This window comes from Ambystoma mexicanum, chromosome 4q (genome assembly GCF_040938575.1).
Source record: "Ambystoma mexicanum isolate Mex_15411 chromosome 4q, UKY_AmexF1_1, whole genome shotgun sequence".
NCBI lineage: Eukaryota > Metazoa > Chordata > Amphibia > Caudata > Ambystomatidae > Ambystoma > Ambystoma mexicanum.
The window spans coordinates 978,254,908-978,272,513 of NC_090928.1; the positions used below are offsets into that span (position 1 = coordinate 978,254,908).

The 17,606-nt window shown below is 47.0% G+C and overlaps 1 protein-coding gene across 1 annotated transcript in view; it reads right to left on the reverse strand.

Annotated features, from left to right (window-relative positions):
- Positions 1 to 17,606, reverse strand: part of NSL1 (NSL1 component of MIS12 kinetochore complex) — a 260,539-nt gene that overhangs the window by 108,623 nt on the left and 134,310 nt on the right. The window contains exon 3 of the mRNA XM_069608536.1: positions 1,101 to 1,231. Within this exon, the coding sequence (XP_069464637.1) occupies positions 1,101 to 1,231 (131 nt within the window). The remainder of the gene's footprint in view (positions 1 to 1,100; positions 1,232 to 17,606) is intronic.

The following is a 17,606-nucleotide window of genomic DNA, read 5'->3' on the forward strand; positions in this document are numbered from 1 at the left end:
CTACTCATGAAACAACGTGAAAAGTATTTTCTGAAGGAGTCCTTCAGGTATGGTTTGAAATACCTGGAAAGAAATTCAAGCTCCCCCTAGGATTTTTGTTGGCCAAGATTCTGATAATCTTGCTTTGAGTTCTGCCACACTTTCCATTTTTTTCCAATCATACTCAGATTGCAAGCATGGATTTCAAGGGGTATAGATAGGATTTACAAGCACAGGCAGGACTCGTAAATTATTTCAAATCCCACTGGTTCTACAGGTTGAGTTTCTTAATGTATATACTCGCCCCAGCTGAAATACACTCGCCCTTGCCCCATAAGGACGGCGGACAAAAAATGTACTCATGCCTTTTGGTAAATGGTTTATGTCACCATTTAACAGAAAGTAGACGTTATATTTGGTGCAATGCTGCCACCCAGAGGCCAGCCAGGCACAATTAACTTGTATTTGCCATTTAATGCAAAGAAGGTATGTTTGCAGTAAAAGTCAAATAAGTGCCAAACATCCCCATGAAGGGAAAGTACCATACAATTTGTATTCGTCATTCATACAATCTAGACTATGCGAGTGGGTGATTAGATTTAGTGAGCCCCGACAGGAGTACGTGAACGTTTTAGGAACAAATTTAAACAGTTGTGGAAGGTTCTAAAATCACCCTTGCCCTCCACACCCCAAAATACTATTCTTATATGAGACCAATAAACAACAAATTAAAATTAAAAAAAATCTGCATTTCATCTATGCCAGAATAAAACAAACATAAACAGTCTAGTTATTAAAAGAAATATACAAGGATTGCATACTAATGTCCGTACATGAATTTACAAAATATGACTACCCAGATAGGTCACAGCAGCCAAGAACAATAAAACTGCAATGCCCTAGGTAAGGCATAAATGGATGGGAACTGATCCAACTGAGGCCAGATGCTGAAGGGGCTGCAAAGGATGTATAGGCACTGTCGTACAAGCATGTACAAAGCTCTGGACATATGCAGCAAATACCCCTCTCCCATACTGTTGCCCAGGAAGTGTGGGCACACAAAGCCCCCCCTTTTTCCATTTAGCGCACTTCGGCAGAAAGTGAACATACTGTACACCTACCAGCATTTCCCGCTCAGCCTTCAAAGTTCTGGAGACATGGGCAAGGATCTTCCTGGGATAGTACTTCCGTTTTGTAGTTGTTCCGACTATGACCTCATCAAACTCATCTTCTAAAATTTTTATGTCGAGACCTAACGGAAAAAGGGGAGAGAAAACGTACGGAGAATTTACATAGAAAGAAAACAAAATCAACTTGATCAAATTCTTACAGGCCATCTAATTTATGATATGAGGAGACAGTTTGTTTCCCATACCCAATCCTATGGCAAAGCTTTAACTAGTGCAAACAAAGAGCGTGCACAATCGTTTAGCATGCTCCAACTCTGGCTCCCCAAGCAACCATAATTAACATAACTGGCAACAAATATTATAAAAAGGTCGTCTCAAGCTCTTGCAATGGAGGGCGAGTCATTGTGCATGGAGGTACCACTAGGAAAAAAGTACGAACAGCAATACAAATGTGTAGAACGACTAGGAACCAGACGTTCGGAGCTCTCAGAACCACAAACGTTAAACAATATTGTATAGCCAGCCTCACTCAGCATTACCAAACAAAAAAAGCAGATAGAAGTAATGTCATTGACGCATAAGGATGCTTAAAAAACACATTCGTATCCATGTACATGTCGCCCTTCTACAGTCTTTTGTAAATCACCTACTCTGTAATCTGTAATTTAGTCCTCATGTTTTGACTTCATCCTGGTCTTCCAAACTAGGAATATTTGTTTGTAAGCCACAACCATGGCCCTCTTTATGCAACCATGATGTGCCATTCCAAATCTTTGAATATCTCCTAGAAAATGACAGAGAGCCAGAATCGCATGTCTTTCCACTGGGCCCCCAACACCAGGTCTATCCCATCCAAGACATCAGCCCAAAACGGCACGTGCCACATGTTTACTATTAGAACACGGACATAATAATCAGAATGACTAACTGGTGAATAATAGAAAAGGTTTTACCGGACCTACAAGGAGGATCATTAAATGATAAATGTGCCCAAAAAGAACAGTTTTGGATCTATAATCTTAAAACATCTACAGAGGGTCTTAACAATCATCTTAAGTGGCTAGTATTACTGTAAGGCTTTGTGGATACATTTGATCTTCAGTTTACAGCCCGTTATAACCATAGCCTTTTAGATCCAATGTAATGGGGACTACATTTCGACAGAATCTGCACAAAAATAATGTAATTAATTTTAAATATTCACGGATATTTTGTAACATTGAGGTTTTCGGACTTTGTGATCTCTAAGGAGGTCTGAGTTTTATTACAGCATATACTGTATAGTTACGATACATATGTAAAAAGCCATACTGAGGTTATGTTTACTCACTCAATTCTGCCTTTCTGCTCATTTCCAAAATGGGGAACGATGTTAGAGAGTACGACTCTGTGCCGGGAAAGTTAAAGACTCACATGTACTAGAGTCTAGTGTTTTTTACTTTGAGTCACGTCAAAGTCGCGTGGATTTCAATTAGACGCCAAGCAACTTTTTAAATGCTCTTTCATTCACATTTGGCTGTGCAAGCTTTCTGCAAACAAGCAAAATGGCGAAAGTGCAACTAAGTCAGCGTTGTAAGTAATACCCATTACTCTGTATTATTTGCATTTTTAGGGATACAGTCTTTATATTGAAATTATATACCGAATCACTTATTTTTATTTTTAAAGTATTTTATTGGCATTTAACTTTTGTTAACATTTGCACAACAATCAGTTAAATCTTTGTTTCCATAAAGGGGGAGGGAAGTGGGGAATAAAAAGAGAAGAAAAAAAGAAAAAGAAAATAAAACGAAAAATATAAAAAACAAACAATAAACAAACTAAACAACTAGTCTTCTTGCTAATATGCTGGGAGTTATGCCCCGGTTCGTTTGGTCTTTTGGGCATCAGAGTTCTTCAGGTGATGGACTGGCGGAGAAGCGCCAAATCTGATAGTTCTGTGGGTGCTTTCGTTGGGTATTGGCTTTAATTCTGATTCAATGGTGTCCCAGTGGTCGGGGGTAGTTCAGGGGGGTTTGTCGTCCGACGGGTAAAACATATCTCGTATTAGTGCTTTCCAGTCCTCGTATCTTGGGCTTGCCTCTCCTCCCGCTCTGTCTACTCCCTCTCCCCATACCTTTGTTTCGACCCCTGACCAGTGCTCTAGTTCTCTATACCATCTCTCGAAGTGTGGGCCCTTGGGGGATTTCCATGCCACTGCTATGGCTCTCTTGGCCAGCACACACACACGTCCATAAATTCCACTGTGTCGCAGTTTACTTATTCTTGGATACGCGCCGAGTAGGCATTCTTTCAGGGAACATTTGTATCTTGTCACTCCTGCTCTTCTGCAGGTCTGCTCCACCTTGGACCAGAAAGTTTGGATCTCCAGCCATCCCCAGAACATGTGCATCATCCCCGCTCCCTCTGACTTGCATCGAGGACATAGTGGGGTACTGGTCTTGTTGATGCTGGCTATTTTCTCTGGCGTCATGTACGTTCTGTATAGGACCTGTAGATGGATTAGCCTGAACCGGGCGTTTCTCGACACCTCTCTAGGGTATGTTAGGATTCTTTCCCATTCGTTCTCAGTGATTTCCTCCCCCAGGTCCGCCTCCCACTTTGATTTCAAAGCCTCACTTTTGGGGTTGGGTCTGTCCGACAGTTGGGCATAGAGCCTAGACACTGGTTTCCAGCCATCACCTAGGTTATATAGCAGTGTGATCAGTGGGTCTAGCTCTGGTTCCTCTGGCCACTCTTTCCATTGTGATTTGGCGCTTTCTCTGACTTTTCTGTACCATAGGAATTGGTCGGTGGGTAGGCCCTCGTTAGCCACCATGGTCTCAAATTTCCTGAAAGTTCCATCTTCGTATGTGTCCCCCCAGGTGTAAATGCCATGCCTCTCCCATTGTCTCATTCGGGCTAGATCTGCCTCCCCTTTGCATACCACTGCTGCAATCAGTATGTCTGCGGAGTAGGGGTGTGCCCCACTTGGGTGTGCCTCTGGGTTCTAGTCCAAACTTTCTTGTCCAGCTCTACTAGCATCGGAGTTTCCCCCAGGCAACCTGCCGGGACCCATAGTATTTCCTTCAAGTTTGCTGGGGCTACGGGTTGTCTGAGTAACCTGATTTCAGGGGTATATTCATCGGCCATCCATTTGGTCACGTGGCTTAGTTGTGCAGCCAGGAAGTATTTTCCTAGGTCTGGGAGTTGGATTCCGCCTGCTGTGTATGGTAGCGTCAGTATATCCAGGGATATTTTGTGTCTGGTGTTGTTGCACAGTAGCTCCCTTAGTAGTTTTTCTAATACCCGGAAAAAGGAGAGAGGGATGAGGTAATGTATGTTGTGAAAGAAGTATAGGAATCTTGGAAGTACTATCATTTTAACGAGTGCGGCTCTGCCCATCATTGATAATGGTAGTTTTGACCAGAATTTCATTGATTTTCTAAGCCCATGAACCGCAACCTGTGTGTTACCTCTGTGCGTTTGCTCGGGTGTGTGCCAGATCTGTACTCCCAGGTATCTGAAAGTGTGGAGTTTCCATTGGATTCCCACCGTTGGGAGATCAATTTCGGTTTGTGCGGCTAGGCCAGCCAGGGGGAATATGCTGGACTTCTCTTTATTGAAGGAGATCCCTGACGCCCGGGCAAAGTGCTGTAGGACCTCTAGGATTGTTGGTAGGTTAAGGTGGGGGTCTCGCAGGTATAGTAGGACATTGTCTGCATATAGTGAAACAATATGGTGTTCACCCCCTATTCTAATGCCAGCATTGAAGAATTGCTTCCTCATGTATATAGCTAGTAGTTCCAGTCCCAGAATGTATAACATGGGTGATAGCGGGCAACCCTGCCTGGTGCCCCTCTGGATGTCCCATAGTCCTTACACTGTCTTCCCAGTCTTGATTCTAGCCACCGGTGATTGGTATAATATTTTTATCCATCTAATGAAGGATGCCCCCAGCCCGAACTGTCTCAGGACCTCCAGCAACCACTCCCAGTATATGGAATCAAAGGTTTTTGTGGCATCTAAGGAGACCACTGCGTATGGTTCACGTAGGTCTTTAGTTTGTGCCACTATATGTTGAAGTCGACGCAGGTTCCTTGCTGTGTTCCGGCCTGGTATGAACACGTTCTGATCTTCATGTATTAATGTGCCTATCACCCTTGAGAGTCTTTAGGCTAGGATAGTGGTTAGTATTTTTACATCATAGTTAAGCATGGCTAGTGGCCTGTATGATCCGCATTCCTCTCTCGGTTTCCCAGGTTTGGGGATCGGTACTATCAATGTCTCCCTCATGCTTTTGGGCAAGGTTCCTTTCTCGGAAGATTCCTTAAAGACTTCCAAGAGGGTAGGGGCCAGGGTCGTGTCATACGTTTTGTAAAACTCGGGGGGGGGGGGGGGGGCAGTCCCTCACTGCCGGGGTCTTGCTCGTGGACAGTGATTTGACCGCCTTGGTTAGGTCCTCTATCGATAGGTCCTCATTTAGGGTAGCTACCTGGGCTTCGTTTAGTGTTGGGAGGCCTATTTCTTCGAGGGTGTCTAAGATGTCCCTTTGTGGTATCACTGTTGTGTGGCTATACAGTTGGGTATAGAATTGGCTAAATGCCTCATTGATTTCCGGCTGTGATCTGTAAATCTCACCGGTGGAGGTTTTAATTTCAGTGATCGGGTGTTTCGGGTGTTCCTTTTTGCATAGCCACGACAAGAGTCTACTTGGTTTATTGCCTTCCGCATGTGCTCTAGTGGTCCTGGTTATGTAATCAAATTTGGCTAGTCTTGCCCATGCATTTTGGCAGTCATTTCTGACTGTGGCAAGTTCATCTTCTGCTTCCCTTGTTTTAGGCGCAGCGGTTTCGAGCTGGGTGATTCTCTCTTCCCCAGCTTCTAGTTCTTTCCGTAGAATGTTCTGGCAATGACCTCCCCCCTAATCACTACTTTTAACGCTTCCCATATTGTGTCCCATCCTTTTACGGAGCCTATATTAATGTCCAGGTATTCTTGTATTTTGTCCCGGAGGTCCTCTTTGAAGGCCCCATCGGTGAGGGCTTCTGCCGGCATTCGCCACATTGGCGTGTGTGGTCTAGGCCCTTGTGTTTTCCATTCCATAAGGAGTGGGGAGTGGTCTGATATTGATCTTCCCAGGTAGGATATTGACTACTTGAGACAGGTGCTGTTTGTCTACTAGCAGGTAGTCAATCCTAGTGTACAGCGTATGGGGAGATGAGATGTATGAGTATGCCCTATCGTGCGGGTGACGATCCCTCCACACCTCAGCTAGGTCGAGGTTCTCTAGTACTTTGTCCAGTGGGGATTGGGCGGGGGTTGTTGGTGATGTTAAGGGTTTAGCTCTGTCTAACGTGCAGTCTCGTGTGCTGTTAAAATCGCCCCCCCACATGAAGAGGCCATCTCAGTAGGGTGTTAATTTGGCACTTGTCTTAGACAGGTACGCCGGGATGCCGTTGTTGGGGAGGTAAGTGTTGACGATGCAGATTTCCTGCTGTTCAATGCTGCCTTTCAGTATCAAGTACCTTCCTTCTGAGTCTACTTCTTTTGACTGTAGCTTGAAGGGCACTGTGCTATCAATCCAGGTGTAAACTCCACATGCATATTTAAAGTAGGGGGCACTAAAGCCCTGTCCTCCCCAGCATTCAGTCATTTTGGTAGTGTCTTCAGCAGTTAGGTGTGTTTCTTGCAATAGTGCAATGGAGACGTGTTTCCTTTTCAAGTATGATTTGATCCTGTTCCTACGCATGTAGGAGCCCATCCCTCTGACATTCCACGTCATCACCTTGATGTTAGCCGCCATCATCGTGTTGCATTGTCTTGATCAGCGTCTCCAAAGTCCTTTGTTTCCGCGTGTGTGTCATGGCGAAGAATAAAAAACATTTAAACAGTAACTTGGTGAACTCAACCAACTGCACCCAGCAGTTACGCCTCGTGGGCGGTGCTCGGGTGCCCCCGCCACCTTTTGGCCTCTCCAAGCCATCCTTGTTGGGTTGTGATAAAATGGCAACAGGCCTGCATCGGTCCTTTCATGGGGTTGTGTCGTTTTGCACAGGTCAGTCAGCATGGTGGACCTCGCTTCTCTGTTGGCAAATGCTTTGGTGAAGGTAGTTACTTGTCATGGGTAAAGCACTCCAGTAGGGCCCCGTTGGGTCAGTGTTGTGGTCGTGCATCGGTCTCCCCATCATCAGCCATGTTGTTGTGTTCGAGCCACATGTTTGCCGCTGCTGGAGTCTCTAGGAAGATGGCTCGTCCTTTGTGTATGATCCTGAGCCTGGAAGGGTAGAGTAGCATGTATTTAAGGTTCAGCTGTCGCAGCCTGGCTTTAACTGAACGTAGGAGTTTCTCGGCCTTTGGACCGCCGGGGTGTAGTCCAGGTATATTGCGATCTTTGCATTGTCCCTGTTTATTGCACGCTCCTCGCGCGAGTGTCGTAGTATAACCTCCCTGTCTTGGAAGTTAAGGATCCTGGCTATAATAGGGAGAGGGTGCAAGCCAGGTGGTGGCTTTTTCTGGAGTGCTCTATGTGCTCTTTCGACGGCAAACCCCTGGAAGAGTTTGCCGGCACCCACTTCCTCTTGCAGCTGTCTCTCCACAAAATGTGTGGGTTTGCGTCCTTCCGGAACACCAAGTAGGCAAACGTTTTTTTTGCGTCTGGATCTTCCCTCAGCGTCCTCAACCCTTTCTTCCAATATTCTGTTGCGTTTTTCCAGCTCCTCCACTTTGATCAGGACCTCTTTCAGTGTTGTGGACATCTCTTGCTGGTTCGATTCCGTGGCTGTCACACATTCTGCAAGATTGCGCAGGCCATGGCGCATTAGTTGCATGTCCGATTTCACTTCCTCTATCATGGTATTGATGAATGAGCGGAGTCCTGATATTGCTTCTAGTATCTGCTCATCTTTGGTGTCTCCTCGGGGGGCCTCTTGGGTTGGTTCAGTCACTTTGGTTTCCAGTCTTCGTTCCTTTGGGCGGGCTACCACAAAGGATTCCATGATGTTAGTTTTGCACTTTCCTTTGGATGGGGACATTGCTTTGCCTTGCAGATTGGGACTGCAAGCGGTCGCCAGGCTGTGCCAGTTCTCCCATGCCTCAGGCCTGCGTGCGCTTCTGTGATTGCCACCCAGTATGTATCTGGTTTGCGATCTTCTTGTTCCCTTGGGCTATTGTAGACCGCTCAGTTAGGCGGTGTCTTCCAGGTGTCATGATGCCTACCTCCAAGGAGCCAGGTCCGACCCAGCGACCCCAGAGGCAGGCATCATTTCCCCCAGGGGAGTGCCAGCGGGCCCAAGCTGGGGCCCTTTGGACGCAGTCCTGGCGCTTTAGGCGCCAGGCTCATGTTGGACCTCTGTCCTGGCGCCTTAGGCGCCAGGGTCATAAAGCTAGACATGTGTTCAAGTGTTTTAATGTGCACTTACCTGATGCAGACCATGCTGCCACATCCAGGCCCTCTTAAGGCCTGAAAGGAACTACTTTACCTGTGGGACTACTTTCCACCCAGGTGTGGTCGGGGAAGGATACATACCTGATTGGAGGAAGGATACACACTTGGGACTTCTTCCAAAGCTATTTAAACCACACCCGATCAGCAACTCACGCTTCGCGTTGTTCTGCTCCTCGCAGCTGGACGCTCACCGTGTCAGCTCCTGCATCTGGACTTCAGCCACGCCTGTCAGCATCCTGGGTCACCTGCAAAGGGAGACAAGAGACCTTACCAGCTAAATCTGCACCACGGAGACTTCACCGACGATCCTGAAAGGGAAGACATTATTTTTAAAAGCATTTCGTTACGATCGCTGCAGCGCTGCATTTCACTCACCTTTCCTGGGTTCCTCCATCTTCAGCAGCGATCATCCGGATACACAGCCACTTCCCAGAGCCTAGGGAAAAAGACAAGAATAAGAGGTGAGAGAAGGAAGGGAATAAGACTTACCTGTTGGGTCGTTCCCATTTCATTTCGGGTCTTGCCGCTTCCAGGCATTTTCCGGAACCCGGCCCCTATGGGGAAAAAAGACAAAGACATTGAATGAGCGTATGCAAAGACCGTTCCCGAGCGCTCATCCAGAACTAACCTGCCATTTACTGGAACTGGAACTGCACGTTTCACTTCGGGTCGGTGCCATATCTCCGGCATTCCGAACCCCGGCCCCTAAGGGGAGTAAAGACATAAGCATTAGCGCTTGCTGCAAAAAGACAATGAACATTATTATTAAGCTTGGACTTTTGAACTTGCAACAGAACTTTTACAGAGCCTTACCTGAATAGTCAAGCTTACCTGAACTCCCATCAATCCTCAATCCAGTGAAGTAACTGGGTTTCAACGCGCCCCTGCATCAGAAGCAGGATGGAGAGCTCATCCTTCCTGACCCTAAGGTGAGACTTCACGGGGAATCGTGGAAGGGTATCGTGGAGGGTTGGAAGAGAGTGGGAGGCTTCAGCATAACTCAGTCAGTAGGTAATACTCCCTTTTCACGCACAGGGGCATATTCCTGCAAGCCGGAGAAGCCAGAGTAGAGGGCCCTTCCTGTCCAACTTCAGAGTCCTGCGCTTCACCTTTGAAGAAGCATCAGCACTCGAAGCCAGACCTGCGCCTCCGTGGGAATCAGGTGAGCGTTACAGAACGCGAAGCCTACCCACAATTTCCCACCCGGGCGCTATGGAGACTTCCGAGACTGACCAGCTGGCCCAGCTTTTGGGGGAATTACGGGTAGAGGTGCACTCAGCCCGCCAGGAGACTAACGCTCTCAAAAGAGAACTGATCTTATCCAAGGAAAGAACAGATGACCTAGCCAAAAGGTTATTACAGGCCCAGGCAGGGCACACTCCTTTACCTAATTCCGGAGACATTTCCACATCAATGGGTTTGAGTAACCCGGTACAAATTAATCTACCTGGACACATGCCTTTGGCCCCGCCTGAACGTTTTGCGGGGGATACCAAGAAATATGCCGTCTTTATGAACCAATGTCGTTTACACTTTCTATGCAGACCCGGAGCCTTCCCTAACGACCAGACCAAGGTAGCCTTTATACTATCTTACCTCAGTGGCAGTGCTGCCGATTGGTCTATTCCATTGGTAAATCAGGATGATCCCATTCTCCAGAATTTTCAGGGCTTCCAGGCCAGCATGGAAAGATTGTTCGCTCGACACTCTCAAGGACAGGCCCTTGATAACGAACTGCTATCCTTACGACAAGGTAATCAGGATCTTCTGTCCGACACAGCCACCTTTAACAGACTGGTTGTGGAAACTGGATGGCCAGAAAGCAAAAGGATCACATTGTTTCATCGAGGCCTGCGCGGAGAGCTTACGGATGTTCTAGCTCAGATAGTAAACCCACCCCAGGTCTGCGCAGACTACATTGACTTGGTGGTTCAACTTGATCACAGACTTCAAAATAGAAAAGCAGATCGGTTCAAGTATGAAAACCGAGCACCGATCAAAACCCACGCTAACTCCAAGAGTACCGACGTATCTGAACCTATGCAAATTGGTGGTGTTAAAGGACCATTAACGCAGAAAGAACGAGAGAGAAGGCGGCAAATGCAACTTTGTCTGTATTGCGGGACTTCCGGTCACTTTCTTCGAAATTGTCCAGTTAAACCACTTAAGAAGGTGGTTGGAGCTACTGATAACGAATTAGTGACACCTGATTCGGGAAACGACCTAGCCCGGCAAGCGTAGGGGTCCGCTTGCCGAGCTTGAAAACTAACTCTTTGACCTCGCATTTTGTCATGCCAATGGTGCTCGTGGACCCAAAACAGCCTCAGCAGTTGCATGCTATAAAAGCATACATCGACAGTGGAGCTATTGGAAATTACATAGACCGTGAATTGGCTGCCAGGATTAAGCTTCCTCTCCGCCCGAAAGTAACCCAAGATGTCATTACTACAGTAGATGGAACCGAAATAGCCTCAGGGCCTGTAACGCATTCCACTGTTGAAGTGACACTGGTGGGTCAGGATGGACATCGGGAAGCAATCGTGTTTGATGTGTTCAAGGCCCCACAATTTCAAGTAATTCTTGGAATTCCTTGGTTAGAAACACATAATCCCAGAATTGACTGGCGAGCAAAGAAGATAAGTTTTCCTGATTGTGAACCAACTTGTTATCCAAGAAATCCAGCTATGGGTCTAGCCTCAGCAACTTCCACCCCTGTACAGCTACCGTCAGAATACCAAGAATTCCAAGACGTTTTTCAGAAAGAACAGGCTAACACGTTACCTCCCCATCGGTCTTATGATTGCCAAATCGATCTGGTACCCAATGCTCAACTACCTTGTAGTAGGATTTATGCTCTTACGGAACCTGAGAACCTGCATTTGCGTCAGTATTTAGATCAGTACCTAGCCAATGGTTTTATTCGCCCGTCCAAGTTTCCTGTCTCTTCAGCTCTGTTCTTCGTGCCAAAAAAAGAAGGCGACCTTAGAACGTGTATAGACTATCGCGCCCTAAATCAAATAACGATTAAGAATCGTTATCCTCTGCCCTTGATCCCTGAGCTTATCGACCAGGTGAAAGACGCTTGTGTGTACACCAAGTTAGATCTCCAAGGAGCTTATCACCTGGTGCGCATAAAAGAAGGCGACGAATGGAAGACTGCATTCCGCACCAAGTTTGGGCTCTTCGAATATCAGGTGATGCCCTTCGGTTTGTGCAATGCACCTGCCGCCTTTCAGTACTTTATGAATGATGTTCTTCGGGAACTTATCGATGTCTGTGTCATTGTTTACATTGACGACATCCTGGTGTACTCTTCTTCAGAATCTGATCACAGAAAACATGTTAGGGCAGTTCTTGAGAAACTGCGCCAGCACAGATTATTTGCAAAACTCGAAAAATGCGTTTTTCATACCACAGAAGTTGAGTTTCTCAGATTCATCCTGACACCTCAAGGAGTCCGAATGAACTCGCGAAAGGTGGACGCCATCCTCAAATGGCCATCTCCAAGGTCGGTGAAGGGAGTTCAGAGCATGCTCGGCTTTGCCAATTTCTATCGAAGATTCATCCCGGAATTTTCCCGAAAAGTCCAACCCATCACCGCTCTCCTAAAGAAAAACAAACGCTTCAAATTGACTCTTGAGGCCGATCAAGCCTTCCAGGACCTGAAAACCAAATTCACCTCTGCACCTGTATTGAAGCACCCGCACCCAGATCTCCCGTACATAGTGGAAACCGATGCATCCAGTTCGGCCATGGGAGCTATCCTGTCACAAAGAGACCCAAAAACTAACCAACTACACCCAGTGGCCTTTTGGTCCAGAAAATGTTCTCCTCCTGAAATCAACTACGCAATTACCGATAAAGAGTTACTGGCCATCAAATCTGCTTTCAAGGCTTGGCGTCACTACCTTCTCGGGGCAAGACACACCATCAACGTAATTACGGACCACAGAAACTTGCAGTATTTAAAAACGGCCAAAGCTCAATCTTCACGACAACTCCGATGGGCTCTATTCTTTGCGGAATTTGATTTTGTAATTACCTATCGCCCTGCCTGCAAGAATGGAAAAGCGGACGCCTTATCCCGGATTGGCATGGAAGAACCTAATTCGAGCTTAGAACCTGTGCCCATCATACCTGAGCAAAGAATCTTAGGCTTAACTTCATTGCAAACTATTGAGGATATCCAAACGCAAGTAAAACAACTTCTAGACTCTTCAACCTTACTGGAATGGAGTCAAAAGGGTCCTCATTACACCGTTAAGGATGACTTACCCTACTTCCAGGAGCGGTTGTTTCTGCCAAGTAAAGAATTGCAAGGACTCGTTATTGCCCATCATCATGAATCTTTAATGGAAGGACACCCTGGTATCGCTAAAACGGAGGAAAAAATCAAACGCCACTTCTGGTGGCCTTCTTGGAGAAAAGACAAAGTCTTTTGTACTGTCTTGTGGAATTTGCGCCCAAAACAAGGCTCAAAAGAAAAGGCCAGCCGGCCTACTTCAACCCTTGGATATTCCACCGGCGCCATGGCATACCCCGTCAATGGACTTTATAACAGATCTGCCTCCTTGTGCTGGTTACAACACAATCCTTGTAATTGTGAACCTATTCTCCAAAATGGCCCACTTTATCCCTTTAAAGGGTTTGCCTTCAGCTTCCACCTTGGCCAAGGAATTCCTGGAGAATATAGTTCGCATACGTGGTTTCCCTTCCATATTAGTCTCGGATCGTGGAAGTCAATTTATCTCACATTTTTGGAAGAAGTGTTGCCAACTAGCACAAATAGATGTGCGGTTATCCACCAGCCACCACCCCCAGACCGACGGACAAACCGTGAGAACCAATCAGACTCTCGAGCAATATCTTCGGTGCATGTTACACCCATCAGAGTTAAATTGGATAGACATCCTTTGGATCGCAGAATATGCATACAACAATTCAGTGCATTCTGGAACCGGACAAACCCCCTTTTATACTTTGTATGGTCACCATCCTCGGACCTCTGACCTAGATCCACCTCTGACCCTGGAAATGCCCGCAGTAAATCATCTGCATTCCACAATAACCCGAGCCTTCAAAGAAGCTGCAACTCATTTACAGCAAGCCAAGAAAAAGTATAAAGAAAACGCTGATTTGCACCGAAGTAAAACTCCTCCTTACCAAGTAGGAGACCAGGTATGGCTAGCAACTAAACATTTACCCCTCAAGGGCCCGCAAACCTTCAATCCCAGATTCATAGGACCTCATCCCATCAAAGCTATAATCAACCCAGTGGCCTTTAAACTGGATCTACCGTCCAACATGCGAATTCATCCAGTTTTTCATGCATCACTTTTGAAGCTAGTACAACCAGGAACCCAATTGTCCAAGCCTCCAGATCCAGTTCAAATTGAAGGGGAATTAGAATTCGAAGTTAAAGACATTTTAGACTCCAAGGTGGTAAAGTCGAAACTCTTCTATCTTGTTGACTGGAAGGGATATGGACCTCAGGAGAGATCGTGGGAGCCTAGTAACCATGTCCACGCACCTCGATTAGTACAAAGGTTTCACCGGAGATTTCCGAACAAGCCCAAACCCCTGGAGGGAAGAACCTTGGGAGGGGCCTGGGGGGGGGGGGGGTACTGTCATGATGCCTACCTCCAAGGAGCCAGGTCCGACCCAGCGACCCCAGAGGCAGGCATCATTTCCCCCAGGGAAGTGCCAGCGGGCCCAAGCTGGGGCCCTTTGGACGCAGTCCTGGCGCCCTAGGCGCCAGGCTCATGTTGGACCTCTGTCCTGGCGCCTTAGGCGCCAGGCTCATAAAGCTAGACATGTGTTCAAGTGTTTTAATGTGCACTTACCTGATGCAGACCATGCTGCCACATCCAGGCCCTCTTGAGGCCTGAATGGAACTACTTTACCTGTGGGACTACTTTCCACCCAGGTGTGGTCGGGGAAGGATACATAGCTGATCGGAGGAAGGATACACACTTGGGACTTCTTCCAAAGCTATTTAAACCACACCCGATCAGCAACTCACGCTTCGCGTTGTTCTGCTCCTCGCAGCTGGACGCTCACCGTGTCAGCTCCTGCATCTGGACTTCAGCCACGCCTGTCAGCATCCTGGGTCACCTGCAAAGGGAGACAAGAGACCTTACCAGCTAAATCTGCACCACGGAGACATCACCGATGATCCTGAAAGGGAAGACATTTTTAAAAGCATTTCGTTACGATCGCTGCAGCGCTGCATTTCACTCACCTTTCCTGGGTTCCTCCATCTTCAGCAGCGATCATCCGGACACACAGCCACTTCCCAGAGCCTAGGGAAAAAGACAAGAATAAGAGGTGAGAGAAGGAAGGGAATAAGACTTACCTGTTGGGTCGTTCCCATTTCATTTCGGGTCTTGCCGCTTCCAGGCATTTTCCGGACCCCGGCCCCTATGGGGAAAAAAGACAAAGACATTGAATGAGCGTATGCAAAGACAGTTCCCGAGCGCTCATCCAGAACTAACCTGCCATTTACTGGAACTGCACGTTTCACTTCGGGTCGGTGCCATATCTCCAGCATTCCGAACCCCGGCCCCTAAGGGGAAAAAAGACATAAGCATTAGCGCTTGCTGCAAAAAGACAATGAACATTATTATTAAGCTTGGACTTTTGAACTTGCAACAGAACTTTTACAGAGCCTTACCTGAATAGTCAAGCTTACCTGAACTCCCATCAATCCTCAATCCAGTGAAGTAAACAGGTTTCAACGCGCCCCTGCATCAGAAGCAGGATGGAGAGCTCATCCTTCCTGACCCTAAGGTGAGACTTCACGGGGAATCGTGGAAGGGTATCGTGGAGGGTTGGAAGAGAGTGGGAGGCTTGAGCATAACTCAGTCAGTAGGTAATACTCCCTTTTCACGCACAGGGGAATATTCCTGCGAGCCGGAGAAGCCAGAGTAGAGGGCCCTTCCTGTCCAACTTCAGAGTCCTGCGCTTCACCTTTGAAGAAGCATCAGCACTCGAAGCCAGACCTGCGCCTCCGTGGGAATCAGGTGAGCGTTACACCAGGCGATGGATTGGCGGGAGCAGGCAGTTGCTGTTGTTGGATGTGATGGTGTCTGTTCTGGGGGTCTGCAGCGTTTGGGTTTCGTGTGGTTATACGCTCATACAGCGGTTCTCTCCTTGTGGTACTGTAGCTTCTAGTCTGGCTAACCTCCTAGTTGATCTCGCCGAGTGCTGGCCTGCTCTAGTGGGGTTATATGATCCCCAGTTGATGGTGTAGCTAGCGCCGCTTTGTGGGTGGCAGCACGAGCGTGTTCCAGGTCGATTATTGCAGGCGTGATGCTATCCCGAGCCAGCAGGTTTCAGACCTCGGCGCCGTCTGCCATTTTAGGTTTGAAGGCAGCGATTCCGCTCGATCTGGTCACTGAGTGTGCAGAGTCGGTTCCCCCACAGGATCGTTCGTTCGTTGCCTGTGGGCATTAATTTCGCCGTGTATTACGAGGATCTGTTAAGGATCAGGACGGGAGCTTGGTCCCAACATGTCCTCACATCGCGTGTGCAGGCCACGCCCCCACCGAATTACTTATATATCTAAGCATGTACCTTGAAAACCCTTATATCGAATATAATTATGGTGGGTTAAAGCGTTCATTTTTGGGGGGAAACGATTGGGTTGTGTTTTTAGGGGTCTGACACAAGGGTTTGAGGGGGGAGGACCCCCCCAGAAAATATAATATCTCAGTATAAAGACATGTAACCCATTTTTAGGCACAGTATAATCAGTAAAGGAGAAGAGCATACAATTTAGTCAATATTCCTCTTTCATCATTACAGGCAGCCCCCGACACAACGGCCTTAGATTATGTAGTTGCAAAGTACTAAATGTACATTGATAAGTCTTTCTGCTCTTCCTGCATGCATGCTGTGAAAAATAGAAGGAAATTCACACCAGTCTCATACCAAATACAAGTTACTACTGCACTAATAAACAAAGCAAATTTACACAGATTTTCTGTATTATTGCAGCATGAAATAACCAGTGGAAAATCATTTTACCACAAATGTTTTGATGCCTATACACTGGTAATCTATTTAGCAAAATTTGGTTTGTAAATATTTGCCCTAGAGATTAAAAGGCTCTTTAGTATTCTCAAGCAGCGATTACCAATTTTAGTATATTTTTTGTAGAGTTGGCACAGTTCAACATCTTTCCTTTCCTTTCCTTTCAGGCATGAGTTTGAGGAGCGTGGCCACCAACCAGGAGCAGAGTTGAGTAGCCTGCTCTCACACGGCAGCGAGAAAACACAACTACCGACAATAGAATACGTTTAAAGAGTTTTATTACAAAAAAGTAAAGTATAACATTATTGCAAGAAAATTGATTCAGAAAGGCACTAACAAAGATTCTTGGGAGACAGACGGTCTTTGAACTACTCAGGATTTTAAATGAAGGACAGCAAACAAAAAGGCCTTCAGAAAGGAAGGTCTTGTGTTTAGGCCACTCTAGCATTCAGTCTTGACCACTTCTTCTGGGGACCATAAAGGTTTATATGCCTCTCCCAGGATTTAGGGCGTCCCCCCTTTGCCAAGTACCCCAAAATACTCTCCTTTCCAGTTATCTATTCCCATTTTCTGGAGACGAAGGGCCCGCCCCCTCTGCTCTTTTACTCAGGGATATGTTGCCCTGCACACCCAGGGAATGGAGTGCCCTGCTCACCGGCTATCTTCACTGTAGCACACCCATCATCTAGATTGCAGCGACTCCCCTCCTCCTCACACAAGCGCACAACTCTTCTGCAGTTCAGGGGGCTTGTCTCCCCCTCACTGGAGCACATTCTGCATGTGGGATTCAGGGGGGTCCTCTCCCCCTCACTGGAGGAGACACCCATTTTGGGATTCGGGAGCGGGGGTTGGAATCTTCCCCCTCACTGTAGCACACCCGTATTCTGGGATCAAGGGGCACGCCTGCTCTAGTGCTTTTGTGCTGCCTCAGCAAACTCCTCTTCTCAGCTCCCAGTCCAATAGACATGGACTCTTAAGTCTAGGTTTTAAAGCCCCCACTTTAAAAGCTCCCATTGCCTCAGGCACATTTTTGGATT